Source organism: Lottia gigantea (assembly GCF_000327385.1).
Source record: "Lottia gigantea unplaced genomic scaffold LOTGIsca_166, whole genome shotgun sequence".
NCBI classification, from domain to species: Eukaryota; Metazoa; Mollusca; class Gastropoda; family Lottiidae; genus Lottia; species Lottia gigantea.
The window spans coordinates 101,453-122,427 of NW_008708067.1; the positions used below are offsets into that span (position 1 = coordinate 101,453).

Below are 20,975 nucleotides of genomic sequence, written 5' to 3' on the forward strand. Positions count from 1 at the left end.
GGAATGACCTGTCAGCTAGTTCTTCCACGAAATGTATTCAACCAAACAAAAATTTTTGATGAAAGGTTAGCTTAAATGAAGTTAAAAATCTGACCAGACATGTATTTCCGGTTAGATAAAGAGCTCGCCTGACTAGAGCTTTATTTTCTCAATATGTCCAGCACTTAAACACTTTGAAGTCTAGATTAACCACGTATGGTGAAGTAAATGTTCTTTATAACAAATATTAGCCTGGTAGACCCAACAGCAGATAGCCCATAAAAGTTTCATTTGATATTATTTGGACTTGTTATAAATTCGATAACGATTTGAACTTGGAAATGTCCTAAGGAACAATCTGGTCCAATATAGGAGTTATTGACCCTTTATGTTATAAATAATCAAAAACCGTATATATAACGTTCACGATATTATTTTAAGAGTATTATACAGATATATTAAGGAAATATAATACAATACAAAATAGCATTATTAGTCGCATGGAGTCGTTTACGTAGATCTTAAGAGTGACATTAAGTCTTCTTAAAATACAGATGTGGCATCACCCTTTGATATTGGCGTACCATTATCCAACATAATGGTACTGGCAAATCGCCACAAGTCTAATATTAACTTTTAATAATGCACTCCAAATATTAGACTCTTGGTCCTTTGCCAAATAAATGTGACTTGTTGTATATATGTATTCACGAGTTACTTGTCTTCAAAAAGTTTGTGATCACTAGTTATAATATATATACGATGCACTAAAATGTGCTTCATAAACAACACTTAATTTATTAATTTGATAGAGCCAATAAAAGAATGATTTGAATAGCTCGGGCAATACTGTCATCATCACTAATTATTAATATAATTTAGCAATGCAAAATGTAAGTAAATCACAAAACGCCACTGGCTATGAATATTGATGTGATATGATTGTGTAAGTCGATTCTAAAATGCTTGAAATAAGCCATAATAATGAAAAAACTGACCTGTGTAAACATGTATATCCAAATTATAATCCACGAATCACAGTCCAGATGCCGACAAACCAAACAATATACGAAATGAAATAGTACATTATCCATCATTTATCATGAAATGAACGACAAAGCAATAACAGAATAATAGTATTTAACTCGAACAGGTATATTTTTTTCCAGACTGTATTATTTTGCCATGTGCTTGTATCTCATGTGACCTAGATTATAGCACGTGCCTGAGTAGATTTAATTGTTTATGAACTGTTTTTAAGTTGGTTAATGGTCGAAACCTTGTCAATACATCTAATAACGACATAGAACTCAGACCAAGATAGTATTCGTCGCTGGTAAAACTTGGCGTGAGCATTGTAGTTGCTTTGATCTCAGTGAAGTTCAAATTAAACTATTGCCATTCGAGTCGAAACTTTGTGTGATCATTGATCAGTGACAGATTAATCATTATGGTTGATTTAGCTCTTTTTTGACTCTAAAAATTTAACAACGCTGCAGTGTGGACGTATGTTTACCTTTCCTGGCAGGTTATCTTCATCTAAAGTATCGATAACCCCACTTCGTACTTGGTCTTCACCCTAAAGTGATCTATGCTTTGCTTGGTCTAGTCAGATCTGGGCAAATGGCCAACATATGGGTGAAATGACTTCCCTTTTCAATTTGCTTCAGTTTAACATCATATTAAAAAAGATCGGTAATATGTATTAGATTTGTAATAAATTGAATAAAAATGGGTATTGGAAATTCACACAATTCTACATTAAACTAACAACTGATATAACATGAAGATTGTAGATATACGCAGCCAATAAGCCAGATGTTACAGAAACAAATGTTCAAGCGTTATGTCTATTATTAAAATTCATTAATACGCTTACTGGAAATTATGAAAGTCTGAGTTTCATTACATTTGAAACTTATATCAGGTCAGTTACAACCTAAGTTTTATTTTTTAAAATATGCGACGAAAATACAAAATTTTAAGAGGTAGTGTTCAAAATTTGCATTATCAAAAAACGACGTAAATTATTTCTGCAAATATTTTTAAAGTATGATATTTACATCTGTGTATCTACTTGATCAAACTGAAATTGGTATTGGTGTTTGGCTGTATAATGGCTCGCTATTATTAGTTGAAAACTTCGGAATAAGTAAGAGACGTATTTCTCTTCAATTATGCGTTTACTTTGCTCGTATAGTAGGTTCCTTATACCTTCCAAGAAGAATAACAAATTTAATACAATAAGGGACACATTTCTCTATAGATTTTGGTCTATAGTTCTGAATTCGACCTACAAACCTACAAAAAAACATAATACCCCATTAACATCATTTATGCACTCTTAGACATCAAGGAACACGTTTTCAGTTCATTATTAAATATATCATTACCGATTTGAACAAAATGCAAAAAATGTAAAGTTTTGTGTGGTTTATGCCATAGATTCAATTTCCATGGTTGGGACGTGATCGATTAAACAGTCTAGGATCTTGTATTTTGAGTGGATAATGCACCCACTCTCGACTCGAGCCTTTTGTGGCAGCAGTTTTTTTTCCAATGAGATGCTTTCCATATGACAGTGACTCCTTTTTTCATGATGAATTCCGAGGTCAGGTTGTAGTCATAATCAACTTCTTGGAATATTATCCTTTACCTTGAAATTTCAAAAATGTTCTATTTTAGAATCAATACAATTCAAGTTTGTTTGCTGCATACCTAGCCACCCATTCGTTAAATCGAGATTGAAACAAAATTCGCTTAAGATAACTCTTTGGTCTTCTATCGACATAAATTATTAGTTTATACATCATTATCACTTTGTCTTATATCATACTCTTCTTCTATTACTAATTATCATGCATTATATTTTGTAAACAATAATTATAATTATATTGTATATATTATTGTAATATTGTTATTATTATTAATGACATATTACCGAGAAAGATATTACTATCTTCTGAAAGTTAAGTATTGTTTCCTAAATACTATCTTTAACATGAAGTCTCATTTGCTTGAAATAAGAAGTTCAATTCTAAAGAACTGAAAGTGGTATAAGTGGAAACTAAAGTACCAACGTTTGAAGTACCATTCTCTGGATGTTAAAATACAAATATGAGAAATATTAATCTGAAGATATCAAATATCAGGTCCGAAAATGCTAACTTCTATGATATCATCCCGCAAATCTTAAATACTAACTTGTAGATACATTCCTATCGACAATTCAAATAAAATCTTTTAGAATATAATTTTCGAGATCTAGAATACTAGCTTCAAGGATGTCATCCTCCAGATCTCAAATAAAATCTTTTAGAATATAATTTTCGAGATCTAGAATACTAGCTTCAAGGATGTCATCCTCCAGATCTCAAATAAAATCTTTTAGAATATAATTTTCGAGATCTAGAATACTAGCTTCAAGGATGTCATCCTCAAGATCTCAAATAAAATCTTTTAGAATATAATCTTCAGATCTAGAATACTAGCTTCGAGAATGTCATCCTCCAAATCTCAAATAAAATCTTTTAGAATATAATCTTCAGATCTAGAATACTAGCTTCAAGAATGTCATCCTCCAGATCTCAAATAAAATCTTTTAGAATATAATCTTCAGATCTAGAATACTGGCTTCAAGAATGTCATCCTCCAGATCTCAAATAAAATCTTTTGGAATATAATCTTCAGATCTAGAATACTAGCTTCGAGAATGTCATCCTCCAGATCTCAAATAAAATCTTTTGGAATATAATCTTCAGATCTAGAATACTAGCTTCGAGAATGTCATCCTCCAGATCTCAAATAAAATCTTTTAGAATATAATCTTCAGATCTAGAATACTGGCTTCAAGAATGTCATCCTCCAGATCTCAAATAAAATCTTTTAGAATATAATTTTCGAGATCTAGAATACTAGCTTCAAGGATGTCATCCTCAAGATCTCAAATAAAATCTTTTAGAATATAATTTTCGAGATCTAGAATACTGGCTTCAAGGATGTCATCCTCCAGATCTCAAATAAAATCTTTTAGAATATAATCTTCAGATCTAGAATACTAGCTTCGAGAATGTCATCCTCCAGATCTCAAATAAAATCTTTTGGAATATAATCTTCGAGATCTAGAATACCAACTTCAAGGATACCATCCTCCACATCTCAAATACAGAATTCGGAAATCTCATCCTCAACATCTCGAAGACCATCTTTGGGATCTTCAAGGATGTCATCGTCAAGATCTCAAATCATCTAGGAGAAAATAGTCTAGAATACAGTCAATATCAGTCTAAAGGTATGAGATTTCATCCTACAGATTTCGATCGGCCGAATTGAAATATCGACTCGAGTACTCTCTATTTCAGTTAACGATTCCTGTGCAGAACTGAAATAATACCTGTGAATAGAATAGCCCTAAATATGGGATATGAAAATCGATCCAATACTACAATATAAACGAACTAAACAAAACGTTACATACCGCCAATTTCACAAAAACGTACAAATTGAATCTACATGTTTAAAAATCATGTGTCATTTCTTAATCCTTCTATTAATTTCGTGGCCGATTACCCATGCCACTGACAGGATCAGTCATTAATTTAATGGCACTGATTAATTCGGACTTAGGATAAGCCGGCTTAATTTCTACATCACTAATATATACAAATATATCACAAATGTAGTTGTAAACACTATAGAATCAATTATAGTTTTCTTTCGGTCATTAACTCACATCGATTGAGCTGTATACCGACAATTTTAAATCCATGTGTATATGGAAGATTTCTGCGTTGTTAGTAAGGTAAGATAACGAAATTTGTTTTATATATAACACTGTAAGTCCTATGTTCCATGTTTGAAAAAAAATCCTACCAGCAATGTTTTGTTGAGTGTGATTTATATTTATATGACAATATTATTGCTTCCAAGTTTTTTTTTAAATGGACAAAATTATACTTGACCAGTTTGCCATTACCACAACCATCATTTCATTCCTTAATGTGTTTAGGTTTTCTAATTAGTTACTTGTTCTAGGGATTCTGAAATAATATGTGTTGAATTTGAATATGGATTTGTCCGTTTATACCAGCGTGTTACTATTAAATCGATCTGAGCGGGTTAAGTCGACAACCGACTGAAAAAATTAGATCTGTTATTCCACATGAGCGCTCGGAAACTGCAACCTGATTAATGGCCGGGTTAAATCGATCTATGCGAATTAAGTCGACTGATCAGTAGCCGGGTTAAATCGGTCTGAGCGGGTTAGTCGACAACCGACTGAAAAAATTTATCTGACAAAGACAGTATCTCTTTATATTATATTTAAATATTTCAGTAACTTTAGGCAGTTATTTCTACATATCGTTTGTGTTTGTTATCTTATTGATGTTTATTTTATTAATATTATGTCATTAATAATTTACATGGAATTCTCAATTACACGAAATACATAGCCTTGTCTGTCTTGATTTGACCAAAAATTACAGTTATGTTATTTCATACTATATCATTTATATTAAAACCGTGGAGGTGGAACATATACTGGGCGGAGAGGAAACTCGATGTCGGTATGTTTGATCGCAACATTTTAAATATTAAGTCATAATGTATGGTTTGGATTTTGTTTGATTTGAGATTATTGGCTTTAGGTTTGTTACTAATAAAAGTAATTAGCCACAAGTCAAACAAGGAAGTCGTGTGTCTGAAATACTTTTCGATTATTTCCCCTTATTTACAAATTTTCTGTTCTGGAATAAGACGACAATCTCATTTATATATCAAAGGGTTTTCTCTCATATGCGAGGGGCAACCACTTCTTCAACAATTTTATGACAAGAAATTTGAGTTGAAAATACCGAAAACAAGTATTCATTGTAAAAATCCCATGAAGAGCTATGTAAAAACTTCACAGCACATCAATATTGGCACCATGCACGAAGTAAGGGTCAATGTATCTTGACTAGAACTTCGCTTGCTTAATAACGTGTAAGTGAAGTAAAAAAATTCCCAAGAAGTACGACACATTCTGATACATACTAGGGGAAACCCAAGTTGAAATTCTAGCTAAATTTCAGCAAGAAATTGTGGTAGTTTTTCATTAATAAGAAAAGCTTTTGTGGGCAGCACAATTTATGAGTAAAAATGAGCTTCTACTGAACAATTGACTATTTGTTGTAGCTTTTTATATACGCACTGGCTATTTGCACGATGCGTGTTCTCTTTCGCTGCTAATAAGATAGGACACAATGGGTGCGAAAGTTTGAAACCATTTTGATTGTCAAGAATGATATTAAGTGACTTTGTTAGGGATGGCTATATGGTTTTCAATGCTCTTTTTGTACCGTCGCTGTACGAATATCCACGGCCTTTTATATATGCCTACATTAGAAATAGGTATTTTAAAACCATAATTCATTGGCACACGTTTGATATCGGGAAGAGAGTGTTATATTTCTCCCAAGTGTACAGGCCTACGTTGGAATAGCTACTCGATTTATACATTGGAAGAAGAGCTATCTGGAGCTTTCGATTAGCAGGGTGGTTTTCTACGGCTAATCAGAACTTACTTTGTTATCTGCTGATTGATCTTGTAGTTTGGTTGAAATTTACCTGCTAATGGATAACGCAATAGAAATATGTAATGATTTCAGTGGTGTAATAAAGACGATGCGGAAATATATGATTTAAAACTCAATAACATTTTATTGTTTTTATCGCCGTTTTGCATCAAACGTATAGGTTAATCGTGTTTACCCGGCCAATGCCTTTGGGGAGATTCGTAACTGGCCACTATACTCATGATTTTGTATGAACCATTGTAACAAGATACTTTTAAGTGAATCGTCTCGAATTATAGATTAGCTACTTCTAGCGGTAGGTTAATATTCAAATAAGATAAATAAACAATGACTTTAAGGCATAGCTTATGCTAATACATTTACTATTGTGTACTTCAACAGCAATACATTGTATTAGTTGATTTACTCGACATATTAAATCCATTAATTTTCATATTATTTTGAAAGAGTGATTTTTAGCAAATGGTAAAGAATGGAATTTAGGATTACCTCCAAATTTAAAAAATGCGGTAGGAACTAACTGTATATAAAATTTTGTGTTCTGATGTCGTCTTATACAAACCAAAATTTCTAAAAACGTTAAACTCAATTTATCCGATTTAAAAAGTGTAATTCGGCTTGATATAGATTTATCCTAATTGTAGTATGTTCAACGTTGTCAAATCTAAGTGTTTGCAAGTTTACTAAAAGTATTTAGTTACAGCTCGGTAAACAAGAATAGCAGTGGTCATCGGACATGCAGTTACAGGTCGCGATTGGTTTTACACTAGTAAAATCTCATATTTTCTGTTTCAGAAAATACAAGATAATTAGCTGAGAGTAAAGGATTATGTTCTCATTTTATAACTTTGTGAAATCAACTAATAGGACTACACACAGGTGTCAGAGTTTACGGTAAGTTTTTTATAATATTTCATATAGAGCTGGAAGGGGGTTGGGTGGTGTGTAAGGGAAATCAAGAGGCGGTAGTTGTATGTGTTATTCAGACACTTATTAGCTCTTGCTTATTCCAATTCAGTTTCTCGTCCGTGGTTAAATCGTGAAAAGAATACTGTGACGCCAATATCCAATTCAAGCCAAACATATCACCGATAGTGCCTACAGATATATTTTTCGAAAACAAACTATTATGGGTCTTGCTATCGTATATCGTTAGACCTGCCAAAAAGATATATATTTTGATCGAACGAAGTAACATGCTACCTTTGATCCATGAGGATGTTTCCGTGGATAAAAATGAATTTGATAAGGTGAACATCGTTCCAAACAGATTAATTACTTTTAGTGCTTTTGGTACATGGTTTTATGTATTTCTCCCGAATCTAATGTTACCGAGCATTACAAGGATTGGAAACATTGAATCAATTCGCTCTCCTTTCTTTCAGTCCCTACTAGTACTACTTCTGGTTGGGGAGAGTTATTCGGTGGAGTTCTTCTGTCAGTTGTTTCTTTATATTGAAGAGTGACGTGCTCTTAAGATTTCATCTGTATCTTCTGTGATTCGTCTTGACGATCTATCGTTGACTAAAGCCACATTGATCGCCACATCTACATGTCCTTAATCACCAATAATTATTTAAGACTGAATATAGATATTTAGATCCGATAAACAAAATCAGTCCCAATTGGATACTAACTGTAAATAGTACATGTATATTTCAACATATTGGTATTCATTGTAGTATTATAATTGTTCTATCATTAATTGTTCATTAGTGTCACAATGACATTTAAGTCACTAAGCTTGCTCGGAATTTCGTTGGGGTTCGATCCAGCGTAGGTCGATGAAGTACCTCTCAGCTCATCTACCTCTGTCAGGCAGGTCTGAAAGCTTCTAGATATGGTACAATGTGCTAACAAGGTGCGCTCACAATATGTTGTCTGCAGTAAATACCGATTACATTTTTTAAATTTATAACACACGTCGATCTAGTCAAACTTTTTATAAAACAATACGAACGCCACATTTCCATCCGTTCCCAGTGGTGTCACAAAATCGTATAACAATTTGCTCTAATACACAATCATATTCAAATTGCTCTCTAAGCGTTATTCATCTATGAATATGTAAATAATCTTAAAATTAAAACAAGTTATATGTTTATCTAATGTCTATTATTATATTACAGTTTATCTTATTTATACCCGACAATTTACATTATATATAGGCAGTATATAAACGTCCGTTTAAAAACTGTTTCCTTACAATATTTGACAGATTTAAAACATAATCTTATACATATGCGTTTTATATATCGTTTAAAACACGAGAATTTTAACGTAAGACCATACCATAGATGTTCTTATTCAGCCCTTTACAGGTAAGATTTTATTTGATTTGAGTTATTCGTATTACGTTTTCAATAGACAGGAGAGTGTACGTAATCGGTATACGTGATCCAGTACGGCATTCGGTGATGGTGACGTGTAGACACGTTGTATGACTTGACATTTTCGAGTTTTTTGATGTACGTGCCTTAGCTTGACATATCTTATACGACGATCACCGCCATTTTTCTTTGGGTATGCAGTTCATTTCGCCTGGTTTCAAATCTTATGTAGCATATTCACTTAAACTACTATTGCATTTGTTAGCTGATAAAAATCCTATATTTCGTAGGAATTATCTCTCGATTGTCCTATAATAAACTTCAAATGGAAAAAAGACATTGTTAGGACATTGTCTTGATATTTAAATGGACTTGATAAACGCATTGTATATCGTCGATTTAGCAAATCAATTGAACTATTTTAAGTGTCTGGTTTTCTACAACAGTCTAAGAGTAAGACTAATCAACTGGAAATTTTTGCCAATTAGTGTAGCATTGAGGAGTACGCCCCTCGAAGCAAAATGCCTCCTCGGGATAACTCTGAGGTTAATCATCAGATGGCGTTTTTATCCGTCTTCGTTAATCACGTAATCCCCACCAACACCCAACCATATTTGTAGCTAGTAGCTAATTTGAAGGCCTGCTGAAATTATTACTGATAATGAAACGTTTGTTAAAACCAGTTTTCGTATTTGGAGTGTGTGTTGCAAGTTTTGATTATTGCAATTTTATTCGAAAACAATATTTATGTCTGGTTTTGAGACATTAGTGTCCTTGAGACTTTTCAGCCTCACTTGTTTTTACTTTTTACTATGTCTTGTTTACCTGTTTACAAAATAATTTGGGCTTTGTGGTATGTCACCCTCTCAATATCATCAGGGCGAGACGTCTCGCACTTAACGTTTTAACTGATGCCCTTTCATATTCAAAATAAGTAAATTCGTTGCTATATAAAGTCACTGTTAATAGATAATTATTTACTTAACTGAGGTTTACATATACGTCATTATAATTCCCACTTTTATATTCTTCCAAATCGAGTTCTTAGGGGTACGTATTCCCCTACTACATTACTAGTGGTCTGCCTACCAACGCTAAATATTTTGCTAAATGTTGCCTGTTTGATTCAAACAATGTCCATACTATCTTGGCATTCATGTAAATAGTAGGTTTTCCACCACAGGAACATGTCCCCAAATATGAATTCTTCTTGTAAGAATTTGTTCTCAATACTACCCGAGACCGTGGCAACTAGTTTCTCTTTTGATATCTAGGGACATCGTTTTAGTGCAAAATACGATTTGGGACACATACAAAAACAGGTTGAAAACCACTAATATAAGTGATGTATGGTCTTACTTTTATGCTTGATTTTAGGTTATGAATTGCATTGTGTAAGGCAGCGGTATACAGCCTTGAATAGACGATGTACAGTGTCTGGTGCGGTGTACGTTGTGGGATCATCGATACAGAAGAAAGTGAACACGCGATGTACGGACACGATGAGGATTCGCTTCTACTACTTTCTATTGTATCGATAATCCCACATCTTACACCGCACCGGAAATCGTACATCGTCTATTCGCATCTTTAGTTTGAATTTCAAACTTCCGAAGAAGTTTTCACAACTAAATAGTCACTGTTATACGTTCGTCGAACCTGCTCTAGAAATATATTCAGTTTACATGACTGAAATATATGAGTCAACAGTCACGAAGCTAACAATAAACACGGTTAATATGAAACGATATAATCGGATCTTTATCATTTCATAATCTGACTATATTACCTCTGATCCTATCTCTATTGACAACTGACGAACATCTCGTGTGCTTCTGTTCCTGGTTGGGGGTTGATTTTATTATGATGAAATATTTCCTCAGAAATTAATTTCGTAGGATTTTGAGCTTCTAACTTTCTATGATGTTCACTTTGTATTTTCTTTGTCTTTCTCATCTAAGCGGATAACGGATTTTTTGCGTCATATCCCATAGCTGAGATCCATATTACAGTAATGAGATTATGGTTCAGTTTCCTAAAATACACTTTAAACCTGCTGGTTACGTCATTCTCCACTTGCATGGCTTAGAATACGTAATTTACAATGGTTTTCTGCCGGGGAGGCAGTGAATCAATGAGTTAAGACACTTATTTTCTAATCTTGGTTCTACCTAACATAGATCGAGATGATATAATCGGAGTTTTCAACCCGATATCCCGATATAATGCTGGTCGGAGGAGCTGTCATGGAAAAACACCAACACAGGAACACCAAATCCAAGCCCACATGTGCGCGTTAACTATACTACGACAGCTGGTAATCGAAATGGAGTAGGCTAATTCTGCATGACGTCGACCGCTTTCATTAGCCTTATCAGGTACAGAAATGAAGGACACAAAACTCTGCTTCGTGTATATTCAATAGAAACTTTCTTAACGGTAGACCAATACCTTGTAAATATACAAAACATGGCTCTTCTATCCAATTTTATATCATTAGCAATAATTCTGGCTTTCGATATCGATCAGTAAATAATGATAGTTATTTGATTTCGGTCTTGATTTGGACTGATGTTTTTAGTTATTATATTCAGTCTGTTTGATCTAAAGTAGCACTAATTTAAAAGAGAACCGAGCCCGCTCTTCAAAGACAGTAAAATGCCAAATCAAAGGATATCTTATCTTACGTATTGTTTTAAAGTTAGACCTCGTCCGTAAGTAAAATTTCAGTTTTTATGAACTTTTTAGTACCAAACTTTTGCTGTTGCGGACCCTTACCAAGCCTCTGATATCTTTGATGGTAATCTGCAAACGCAAGGTTTTATTAGGATTTACCACAGCAATTTTGAATCTGTTTGAAAGATGATATAAACAACGTTTAGTCAACGTACAGCTATTGCACCGAGCTTTGTGCTCTCGGGAAAGGATATAAGAACATAAATCATTTGTGACAACCTTTTGATCAACAATAATGTTTTTGGCCTCTGTGCTTCTGTGGACCGATATGGTGACTTTATATCTCATGATTTTGAACTGTGTCTGCATTTCTTCTTGTCCAAGACAAATATCATGACTATCAATGCAATATTCCTTACTTTCTTTTGACCTCTTTATTCATGCAATTGTTAATAAATTTCTGATCAACGCAACGCAATATTGTTTAACTCTGCACCTCTTCATTACTGCCATCCCGCCAAGAAGTGTTTCTGTGACCTTATTTAGTGACGACCTATCGACCAACGTAACTTTATTAAACTGTTTCTCCTAACTCAGTCGTGCATTGATTTATTATTATAATTATTTAAAATATAACAATAACAACTCTACATGTCCATTGTTTATTTCATTGATCTCAAAGTTGGTCTCCTTTTTCTTAATTCGAGTCTACAGCTTTCTTGGTTAACTCAGAGACCTTATTTTTCGATACAAGAATTGGATACTTTCGAGATGGACGTCGGAAATTCGATAGTAATGAAGGATATATGAAATGTGTTTTAAAGCAACATGTTTCGAAGATTTTCGTTAACTGCAAGGTATGGAGTTATTTTACATTGATTTACTTTAACTCTTGTTTTCATTTCTCCCTAGTGAGAAATTCGCATTAGTTTTATTTTAAGTCGCCTTTTCTGCTTACTGTACATACAATTTTAACAGTGTTGGTGATAGGCCATGTAAAACTCGATATTTTGAGTGGAAACCTTCAGAATAAGTAGGAAATATTTCTTTACTTGGTGATCATTAGGATAAAATCCGTACATTAGTCTTCCATACCCCAACAAAACACAGTTTGATTAAACGTAAATAGTTTTGTCGTTCTAAATATTATGTTCAAAGTTAAAAAAAAGGCCATTTTTCTTTCGATTTTCATTGAATTAACACCACACTTTTCCAACCTACTTAAAAAATCAGATTGTCCCATAAATATCATATAAATTGGGCCATGGCACCCCAACTGGGCCCGTGATACGTCTTATTTCAAAGTGAAAATCTAATTGGGGGGAGGGGCGGGGTATCGCTTCGGAGAGACACCTCATATTTGGGCCCCCCTCCTGATATTATCTATATACGCCCTGAATATTCCTTGTACCAAATAGATAGGATATTTAAAACATATGTGTGAACTTCCGTTGCTTGCCAGTTTTCCAGTTGATGGTTTTGGATAATTAGAACTGGTATATTAGTTTAGTTCTTTAATTACAGTCAGATACATATTATTGTAGTTGTTACAGCCCTCAATAAACATCATCAGGTAATTAGTCCAGATAGATTTGAAAATCACCACAAGGTGAGTCCGATACCGATACATTTTTGGACGGTTGTTTTTGTATTGAAGAGGTTGAAAAGAATGTTGATCCTGTCAATTATATCTTGTTGTCTTGATTGAATTGGTGAAGCGAATTGTTTATTTATATTAGATAATCATACAATAAACAAAGTAAATACTTCATATCTTGATGTTTTGGGATTTAAGGTATACATGTTTTACACCTGTTCTCGGATTTAAACCATTTAATTATATTTTGAAATTTCGAGCAAGTTATTCCTGCACCTGTGGCCCCGATTCAGATTCTAATTGGATTTAATCGTACATATACTTCCAAATTGTGGTGATAGGTATAGATTTTAGACATGACATACACCGCGATCTCTAAAAGAAACAATGTCCAAGCCAGGCTGTATTCTTACCGGTAGGGTTCCAGTCATTGCTGTGATCACCTTCGATAATGACCATAAAACACATTGCTGCCACAATCGTATACTTGGTTCGGTTTTTGATGAACGTATCAGGGCGTAACAGTTACCCCAATTTCGCAGTGATCGTGTCAGATTGAGGCACAGTCGTGAACTGATTCGAAACAATCCTATCGGAAGGTTGTATCAGATCGTGATACCTGGATGGACAATCGTGAACAACTCGCACCAGAACGTATCGAATCATATCAGCTCGTATCCTCAGATTTTATAAGAATTCCCTGATCAACTACACTGCCGAATCATGGATGGTTAGAAATAATGTCAAATAATGCGAGGTTCACACTGCCTCGTGATCCGTTTTCACGTTTGGCCATTCGTAGCTGATCGTGGAATTTCTTTCTTTGATACGAGTCCTTATGTTTTGAAACGAATTTTTGCGCTCATATACGATCTGTTCACGAGTTTTCAATACTCATTGTCAAGGCATTATCCTCGGGTTAGATACCGTCATGTACGATTGTTTCGTTTGAGTCCTCGATTGGTTCTCGATCTGACACAATCACCACGAACGAGTTCCCCGAATCGGCACTATTGGTAAGTGGATTTTTTCTATGTTCCCATTGATTTGCAGCATTATTGCAATGCAGTCTTAATTGTGGACTAATCGCGGTGATCCTATTAGGTCATGAAGGCAGTCGTGGCAAGCATGTTAATCGTAAAAACCTTCTGAACAGTTCAACAACACGATCAATTGGCAATGGTATTAGATCAGATAATCATAACAAAGCACGACTGATTGCATCTAATCAAGCATCCATATCTTGATGATCGGGGTCGTTCTAAGCGAAGACAAATCTCCAATCGGAGACCTAATAGAAACAATCTTATCATATCATTTTCAAATCGTGAACAGATCGCCAACCAATCGTATCCAAATACAGAAATATCAATCTTGTCTTAAGATTTCTCCAGATCAACACGATAAAGAAGCACATATGGATGCTACCCATCTAGCTTCGTGATGCAGTACGATCTGACACGATGATCTCGATTGACAAATGATCGCGTTGTACGTAGAAAATATTTGAGCCCTTCAAAAACGATTGCCGCGACCGACCTCCAGATCTGATAGTGATAGGATAATCATGATTTGTCAACAATTTCAATCGTGCCACGAATCGTGCTTATGGGAGCTCAGCATAAACATTTTCAAATTTAAAAAAGTAGTGAGAAGTGAATTAAATTCTTAAAAATATACATGTAGCGACAGCAATGTTTGAGAAAAGAGACAACCCTTGCCGTACGCAAAGAAAATACGTCAATTAAGCATATATTAACGCTGTTGATTGCTAGAAGAACAAAATAAGTTAAGGTGTTATAAAATTATTTATTACCTAGCAACTTAATTACCATACAGTTGGTATTTATTGGCATCGAAGAAGCGTTTAAATTATTCCAGTCCGTTGATCAAAGCATTTTAACATAACATTTGAATCACAGAAGAGTTCGACATGACTATTATTCATAATGTTAATACGTTGTATAGAAAAGCTCTGTATAGATTGAGAAATTTAAGATACAGGTACGAAATATTTGATATTTTTTAAATATATTGTTTTAAATATTTTCTAAAAATCTGATTATACATTTTAGAAGTTACTTCAAAAAATGCCTGAGCGATAGTTCAGTCAATTAATAAGTTTACTATTAGAAATTGTAAATTTGTTTGTAAATTGCTCTACATTTTGTATTGAGTACTAATTAACTATGAACATATTTTGTCATTGTAATTTTATAAATACATGTATTGTGAGATCTAAAGAATGTTGATCTTTGACACTACAAAACCAACACGTAACGTGTGATTTCTGAATTTGTTAGCTGAGGATTTAGCAAGGAGAACAGTTTAAAAAAATTATCGATCTTAGTTATCTGTCAGTGCGGAATAGATAAGATAGATACGGATGCATAGATATTCCACGTCTCAGATTCATTGATTTTTAGAACGAGAAAACTAAGACTATTAATATTGCATATTTTCTTATAATATTGTAATGATTTTTGATTATAATACAATACATGTATTATATAACGCCATCTTGAAAGACGTCTTGAAGCCCCTTGTCGGCACTGATCGGTTGCTGATAATGGCCAATGATCTGACGAGATCTAACTCAAGTCATTTGTGGTGTTGTAGCGAATCCGAAGTCTTTCAATGGTTCTTACACTACAGTTAAAAGCATTAGCGATCACTTGGGTACGTTTTCCTGTATTTAATCGCCAGATGCCTTGTTCACGTTGTTGGGAGGTTAGACGTGTCATGCTTGCTGCCGTCACAAGGTAAGGTGGCAGGTGGTTTTATACAGAACCCTGGCAAATGTTGCACGTGCATCTAAATTTCCCCGTGAATCACCTGTGCAACTTGCTCTACGGGCATCTCAAAGTTTCAAAGGTCCATTACACCGAACACAACCGGTATTATCAGTTGAATGTCATAAATTGGCCTTTTTAAAGTCTTAAAATCATAGTTTTGATCATGCACGAGTATGTCCTAATAAACCAAAAATGCGATATTTCTTTATCTGTTCAGTATAATATTGTATATATGAATATTTATTGACTGTTATGGACAATGCAATGATTTCTTATTAAGCTGGACATAAACCCTTTAATACAACATTGATTTATTATTATATGTACACAACACAATAGATACATATATAAATATACAAGTGTCATGACTCGATTGGTCTCAATTGAAGTCACTTGTAAGAATTGTGCAATGGATAATGTTTATGTTTCTTTATTCAGATGTCGCTACTGTTTTTTTTTTTTCAAATGTGTAAGTAAGCAATATTGTAAATTAGTCGATGGAAAAATTAATAGGATACCTTAATTTGTTGGCGATTATGTTAGACTCCTATAACTGATACTAGATTTGAGGATTTTTAAGGGGCTTGGTAGAGCACTGTATGTAGCAAACCTTTTGTTATATTATGCCGGATGTTACAACTTCAACAATTGAAATGTAGCTATTGAAAATAAACCTTGAGGGGTTATTCGATGGAAAATAATTTGACGTACTGAATAAGTACCCAGTGTAAAATTTCAGACAAGACGTTGGAGCACTAAAAGTCTGGAAAGGTCCGATATGGCTAAGAGGAGGGGTGGTATATGGAAAGTGTTTGTTGTTGGTTGTCATCCCATTATTGAAGTCATCCCACTATTATTGAAATAAATACTGTTTTTACAAAAAAGAAGGAAATTTATACATGTTACAATATTGATGTACATTGATGTCTTACAAGTCAAATTCTTTTTTAAAATTTCAACCCTTGAGGCTTTGTATTGTTTCAATTAGATATAGTAGATACATTTTAAATAGCTGGCTACGTTAGAAAATATTTCTATTAGTCTCATAATTGGTCTGGTTTTGTGATCTTTTTGTGAGAAATTTTACAGCTGTTGAGACATGGTGAGTCAAGTTAATTAGGTCTGTTCTTATTGATGCATATTGTTAGGTATTTTTCAAAATACATATAGCGAAAGAGCAATGGCGTTTAACATTTTACGTGTTTGCAATACTATTCGTAGGATATTAAGGGTAGGTAGATGAAGTTAACATTCGCTTCCAGCGGATGATGATAACGCAAACTAGGTAGTTGTTGGTAGTCGCAGTAATTGGTTTGGTTCAAATTGGATGGTTCTGTGCAGTTGGTTTGGTAGTTGATACTTCGTGAGATCTGGTCGAGTCGAATGAAATGGCGATGAAACTCGGCCCTGGGTGGTGTGGCATGAGTTACTCGATCCTCTTCATTCTTCCAAACTCGCTGATCGTGGTTATTCTTGTTATTATTAATTGGTAGTCGAATGGTAGATATTATTTTATAGGAATTTTAAGAGGTTTTCAATCCATTGTATATCTTTCGACTACACTCATGGTATATATTTGCATTGTTTCTATTTACCGCCATCAAAGGATTCTACATTATTATTTCACTACCATCCATCAGTAAAATTTATTTATCTGGAATTAAGAGGACCAAACACGTAGGAATATTGCAGATGGAAGCCATAAGTGTTTCAGATACACCGAAAAGGCTTGAAAACCGCTTTTGGTCTCTTGACTCATGTGCCGCTTTTCCACATCGATACAGGCGATCAGAAAAAGGCGATTCTGTGTATGGTAGTCAGCACTCATTGAGACTAACAGTTACGGCATTTTAAAGTTATGACAATGAAGTGGTGATAGGCTATGACAATTGTTTCAGTAATCTGTCATAATTTAGTACGTTTATGACATATAACACTTTTTCACTGACTGTACTGAAAGATTGTGATTTACCTTATTTAAGTCATTCTTCATTAGCCCACATGGTGCAAGAAAGTAGGACGTCAAACTCCATTCATTTCATATTATAGAATGTTAACAAGAGTTCTTGGCGATAGTATATATTAATTAATTCAATGCTCTGATAGGGGTGGTTCTTATTATTTACGTTTTGATGGTACATTTTTTTGGTTTTCCAAATGTGGCGGGGATACTGGAATGGAAACTCCAAAGGTACTATCGCGACTTAAACTGGGGTAGACTACCGATCTTTAAGGTTTCATCTGTAACACGATTTTCTTCTATTTTCAGAAGAGGCCAATCAGTAATAGCAAGACGTGTAAGTATAATTTTGTTATATCTTTGATTTTTCAAGGGTTTATTTCCTCTTCACTCTATCCAAGCCACTTAGTCCTATGGTTATCACAAAATTGATAAAGAAAATTGGAAAAATGTTTTTTAAAGGGGACAGGTACGCCATTGTTTTTGACCAGTCATACTTCAATAGTCTCAGAAACGGGATTCTTTAAGCTGGGCTGATCAGTTATAGACTTCACAGCTCAATGTCGAAATTTAAATCTTCAAATCCACGTGTGTCCAAAATTATCCGCGTTTGAATTCTACAATGATGACTGTCATTTTAAGGTACACATTGATATATAGAAAAGACATAATATAATAGAAAAAATGAGTAAAATTCATAGTCAGAGATATTTTTGAAGGTATTATACGATTTCTAGTACTTCTGAAGACTATTTACAAATTTTCAAGACTCAAATCATCCCCCAAAATAACGCATCTGTCCCTTTAAAGTTGGCATATTATGTGATATGATTTTGATCATATTTCTGAACGTTTTTCGTTCTTTATCAGAAATTAATTGTTAATGTATATTGAAACCACATACAGTTTTAGCTTGTAGATTTTTTCACCATGATGTTATATTATAATATAAGTGATAAACCGAGATTTGGGATGAACGGCTTTGAGTTCTGTTATCATCAACTAGTATTCATACCTTAATATACGATATCTTCTGTGACTCTCTCAACATCAAAAAAAAAAAAACGTATTGGTCTCGATAGCAGAATCGGTTTGTCAATTTATTTCTAAACAAGTCTTTTTTTAGAATGGAATTGAAAAGCACGACATATTTATAATAATTGTTCTAATGTCACTTACCTCACTTAAATGACGAAAAAAAGAAATTATCAAAGCTTTTAATGGAAGTTATACGTACCTGAACGTTATCCTCGTTACAAGTGAGATCACAGTTTGTGTGCTATTAAGGTTTTCATAATAAACATGCGTCATTAATTATTTAGGCCTACTTGTTTGCTTTGTGGATAATAGCATCACATTTTTACTCACCTTTTAGTGTAATTTCTATTTGTGAATCGAGCATTTTAATTAATTCTCTTGTCTAAAGACATTTTATTTCAATTTTTACAATTTTTACCATGATCATAGTGTGCATTTTACTTCGGTATTCATCCCATTTAGTATTAATTTACATGATTCCTGCATAGGTCGAGCTCGTACCTTTGACGATGCATGTTTAAGGTCCCCGACATAGGAATTGAAAAGGAATAGGCATTAAAACGTAGAACCCAATCTCATTTTTCAAGTGAAGAAGTGTTCTAAAAAAGCTATGCCCTCTTTTTACCTAGCCTTAGGTATATTTTCCACTTGGTTGACTGAGTTTTGTAATAAAAATCTCAAGGGTCCACAACGTTAATATTGTTTTTTTATACATCGATTCGACGTCATAAACAATCTATCGCCGACATGCTTCTGGGCGGGAATTGGGTTATATTTATGTATTCGCTGCATTTACTCAATCGTAAAAAGAAATTGATTTTGCGGAGTAATTTGTTATAGAATTGATCGTTACACTATGAATGGTATGAATAAACATTGTGAACAGATGGCTATTATATTTCTAAAGATTTGTTCATTGTAACCAATATCAAACTCACTTAAAGGTACAATTACCTCTGATGGTTTTTCAAGATCCTTGATCAATTGCATTATCCTCCTTCCCCGTATTACTATATAGTGGTTTACCCTTAAATTAATCTGCAGCCATGGCGGAGAAAATAGGCTGACTGAATAGACTTAAAATATAATTGTCAAAAAAAAAAATTACTCCCAGGATGACAACCCCTGACATAACATAAGCAATATTAGCTAGGTGAACTCTCTGAATGGGATGTTGATTTGAAAATCCAGTAGCAGAGTGTTCTCTAGTAGAAATACTCAGAGGGTACGTGACCTGCCTCTGCGAGCTTAAATTCAATACAATTTGTTTGGACTGGACACAAGAGCTTATAACTGCTATCAAGATGGGTGACCTCTTGAACTGTCCTGTATAGCATTCGATATTTTCCGAAATCTTCCAAAATAATTTTCAACTTATTGGTAGTCTTCATTGTAATAACACTTCCTCTACACTGAACATTGAAAAAGCTTTGAATGAATTAGCAAGCTTTACAATTATTTCCAAATGGCTCAAAGGCTATGTTGACTATACTAAATTCACATGATAAACCAGTGGTGAATAGTTCAGAAGCTTAGTATCACCCTTACTCTGTGACAGTTTAGAGTTGATTTTTCAATTCACGCAAAACTGATTAGCAAAATGCAATTGTGAACGCATGGTGGTTTGGGAATTGAATGTACGTACTGTATTTATTAGAGGAGAGTACCTTTAAAGCATGATTGATTGTCTTCATTGGATTCAAAATAATATAACCGAATTCGGGTTTATTTCGCTTTTGGACCACCAAAAGACTTCAAGCATTTATTTGCTTGGTTAAAATACCTTGTGTTATTGGAAATAATAAATTCTTGGATAATTTAAATTTTAAATTATACTTTACCATATCAGGTTTGGTAGTTTCCAGCAGGTAATCATTCCAAATCAAAATATGTCTATGCAAGATACAAGTGAATTGTTTACTGACATAAAGTTTTGTTTTATCTGCGAAATGATATATTCCATAAAACTATAAAATGACGATATCACCTCAGTATTGTAATAAAAAAAGATTTCGAGCACGT

General features: G+C 33.8%; 1 protein-coding gene across 1 annotated transcript; it reads left to right on the forward strand.

The window, feature by feature from the left end:
- Positions 1 to 11,545: 11,545 nt before the first annotated feature.
- Positions 11,546 to 18,324, forward strand: LOTGIDRAFT_173609 (hypothetical protein; the record flags this gene model as incomplete). Its single annotated transcript, XM_009051384.1, has 5 exons — positions 11,546 to 11,601; positions 13,088 to 13,172; positions 15,780 to 15,922; positions 18,225 to 18,252; positions 18,289 to 18,324. The coding sequence occupies 5 exons, from the start codon at positions 11,546 to 11,548 to the stop codon at positions 18,322 to 18,324; spliced, it is 348 nt and encodes a 115-aa protein (XP_009049632.1).
- Between the last annotated feature and the right edge of the window lie 2,651 nt (positions 18,325 to 20,975).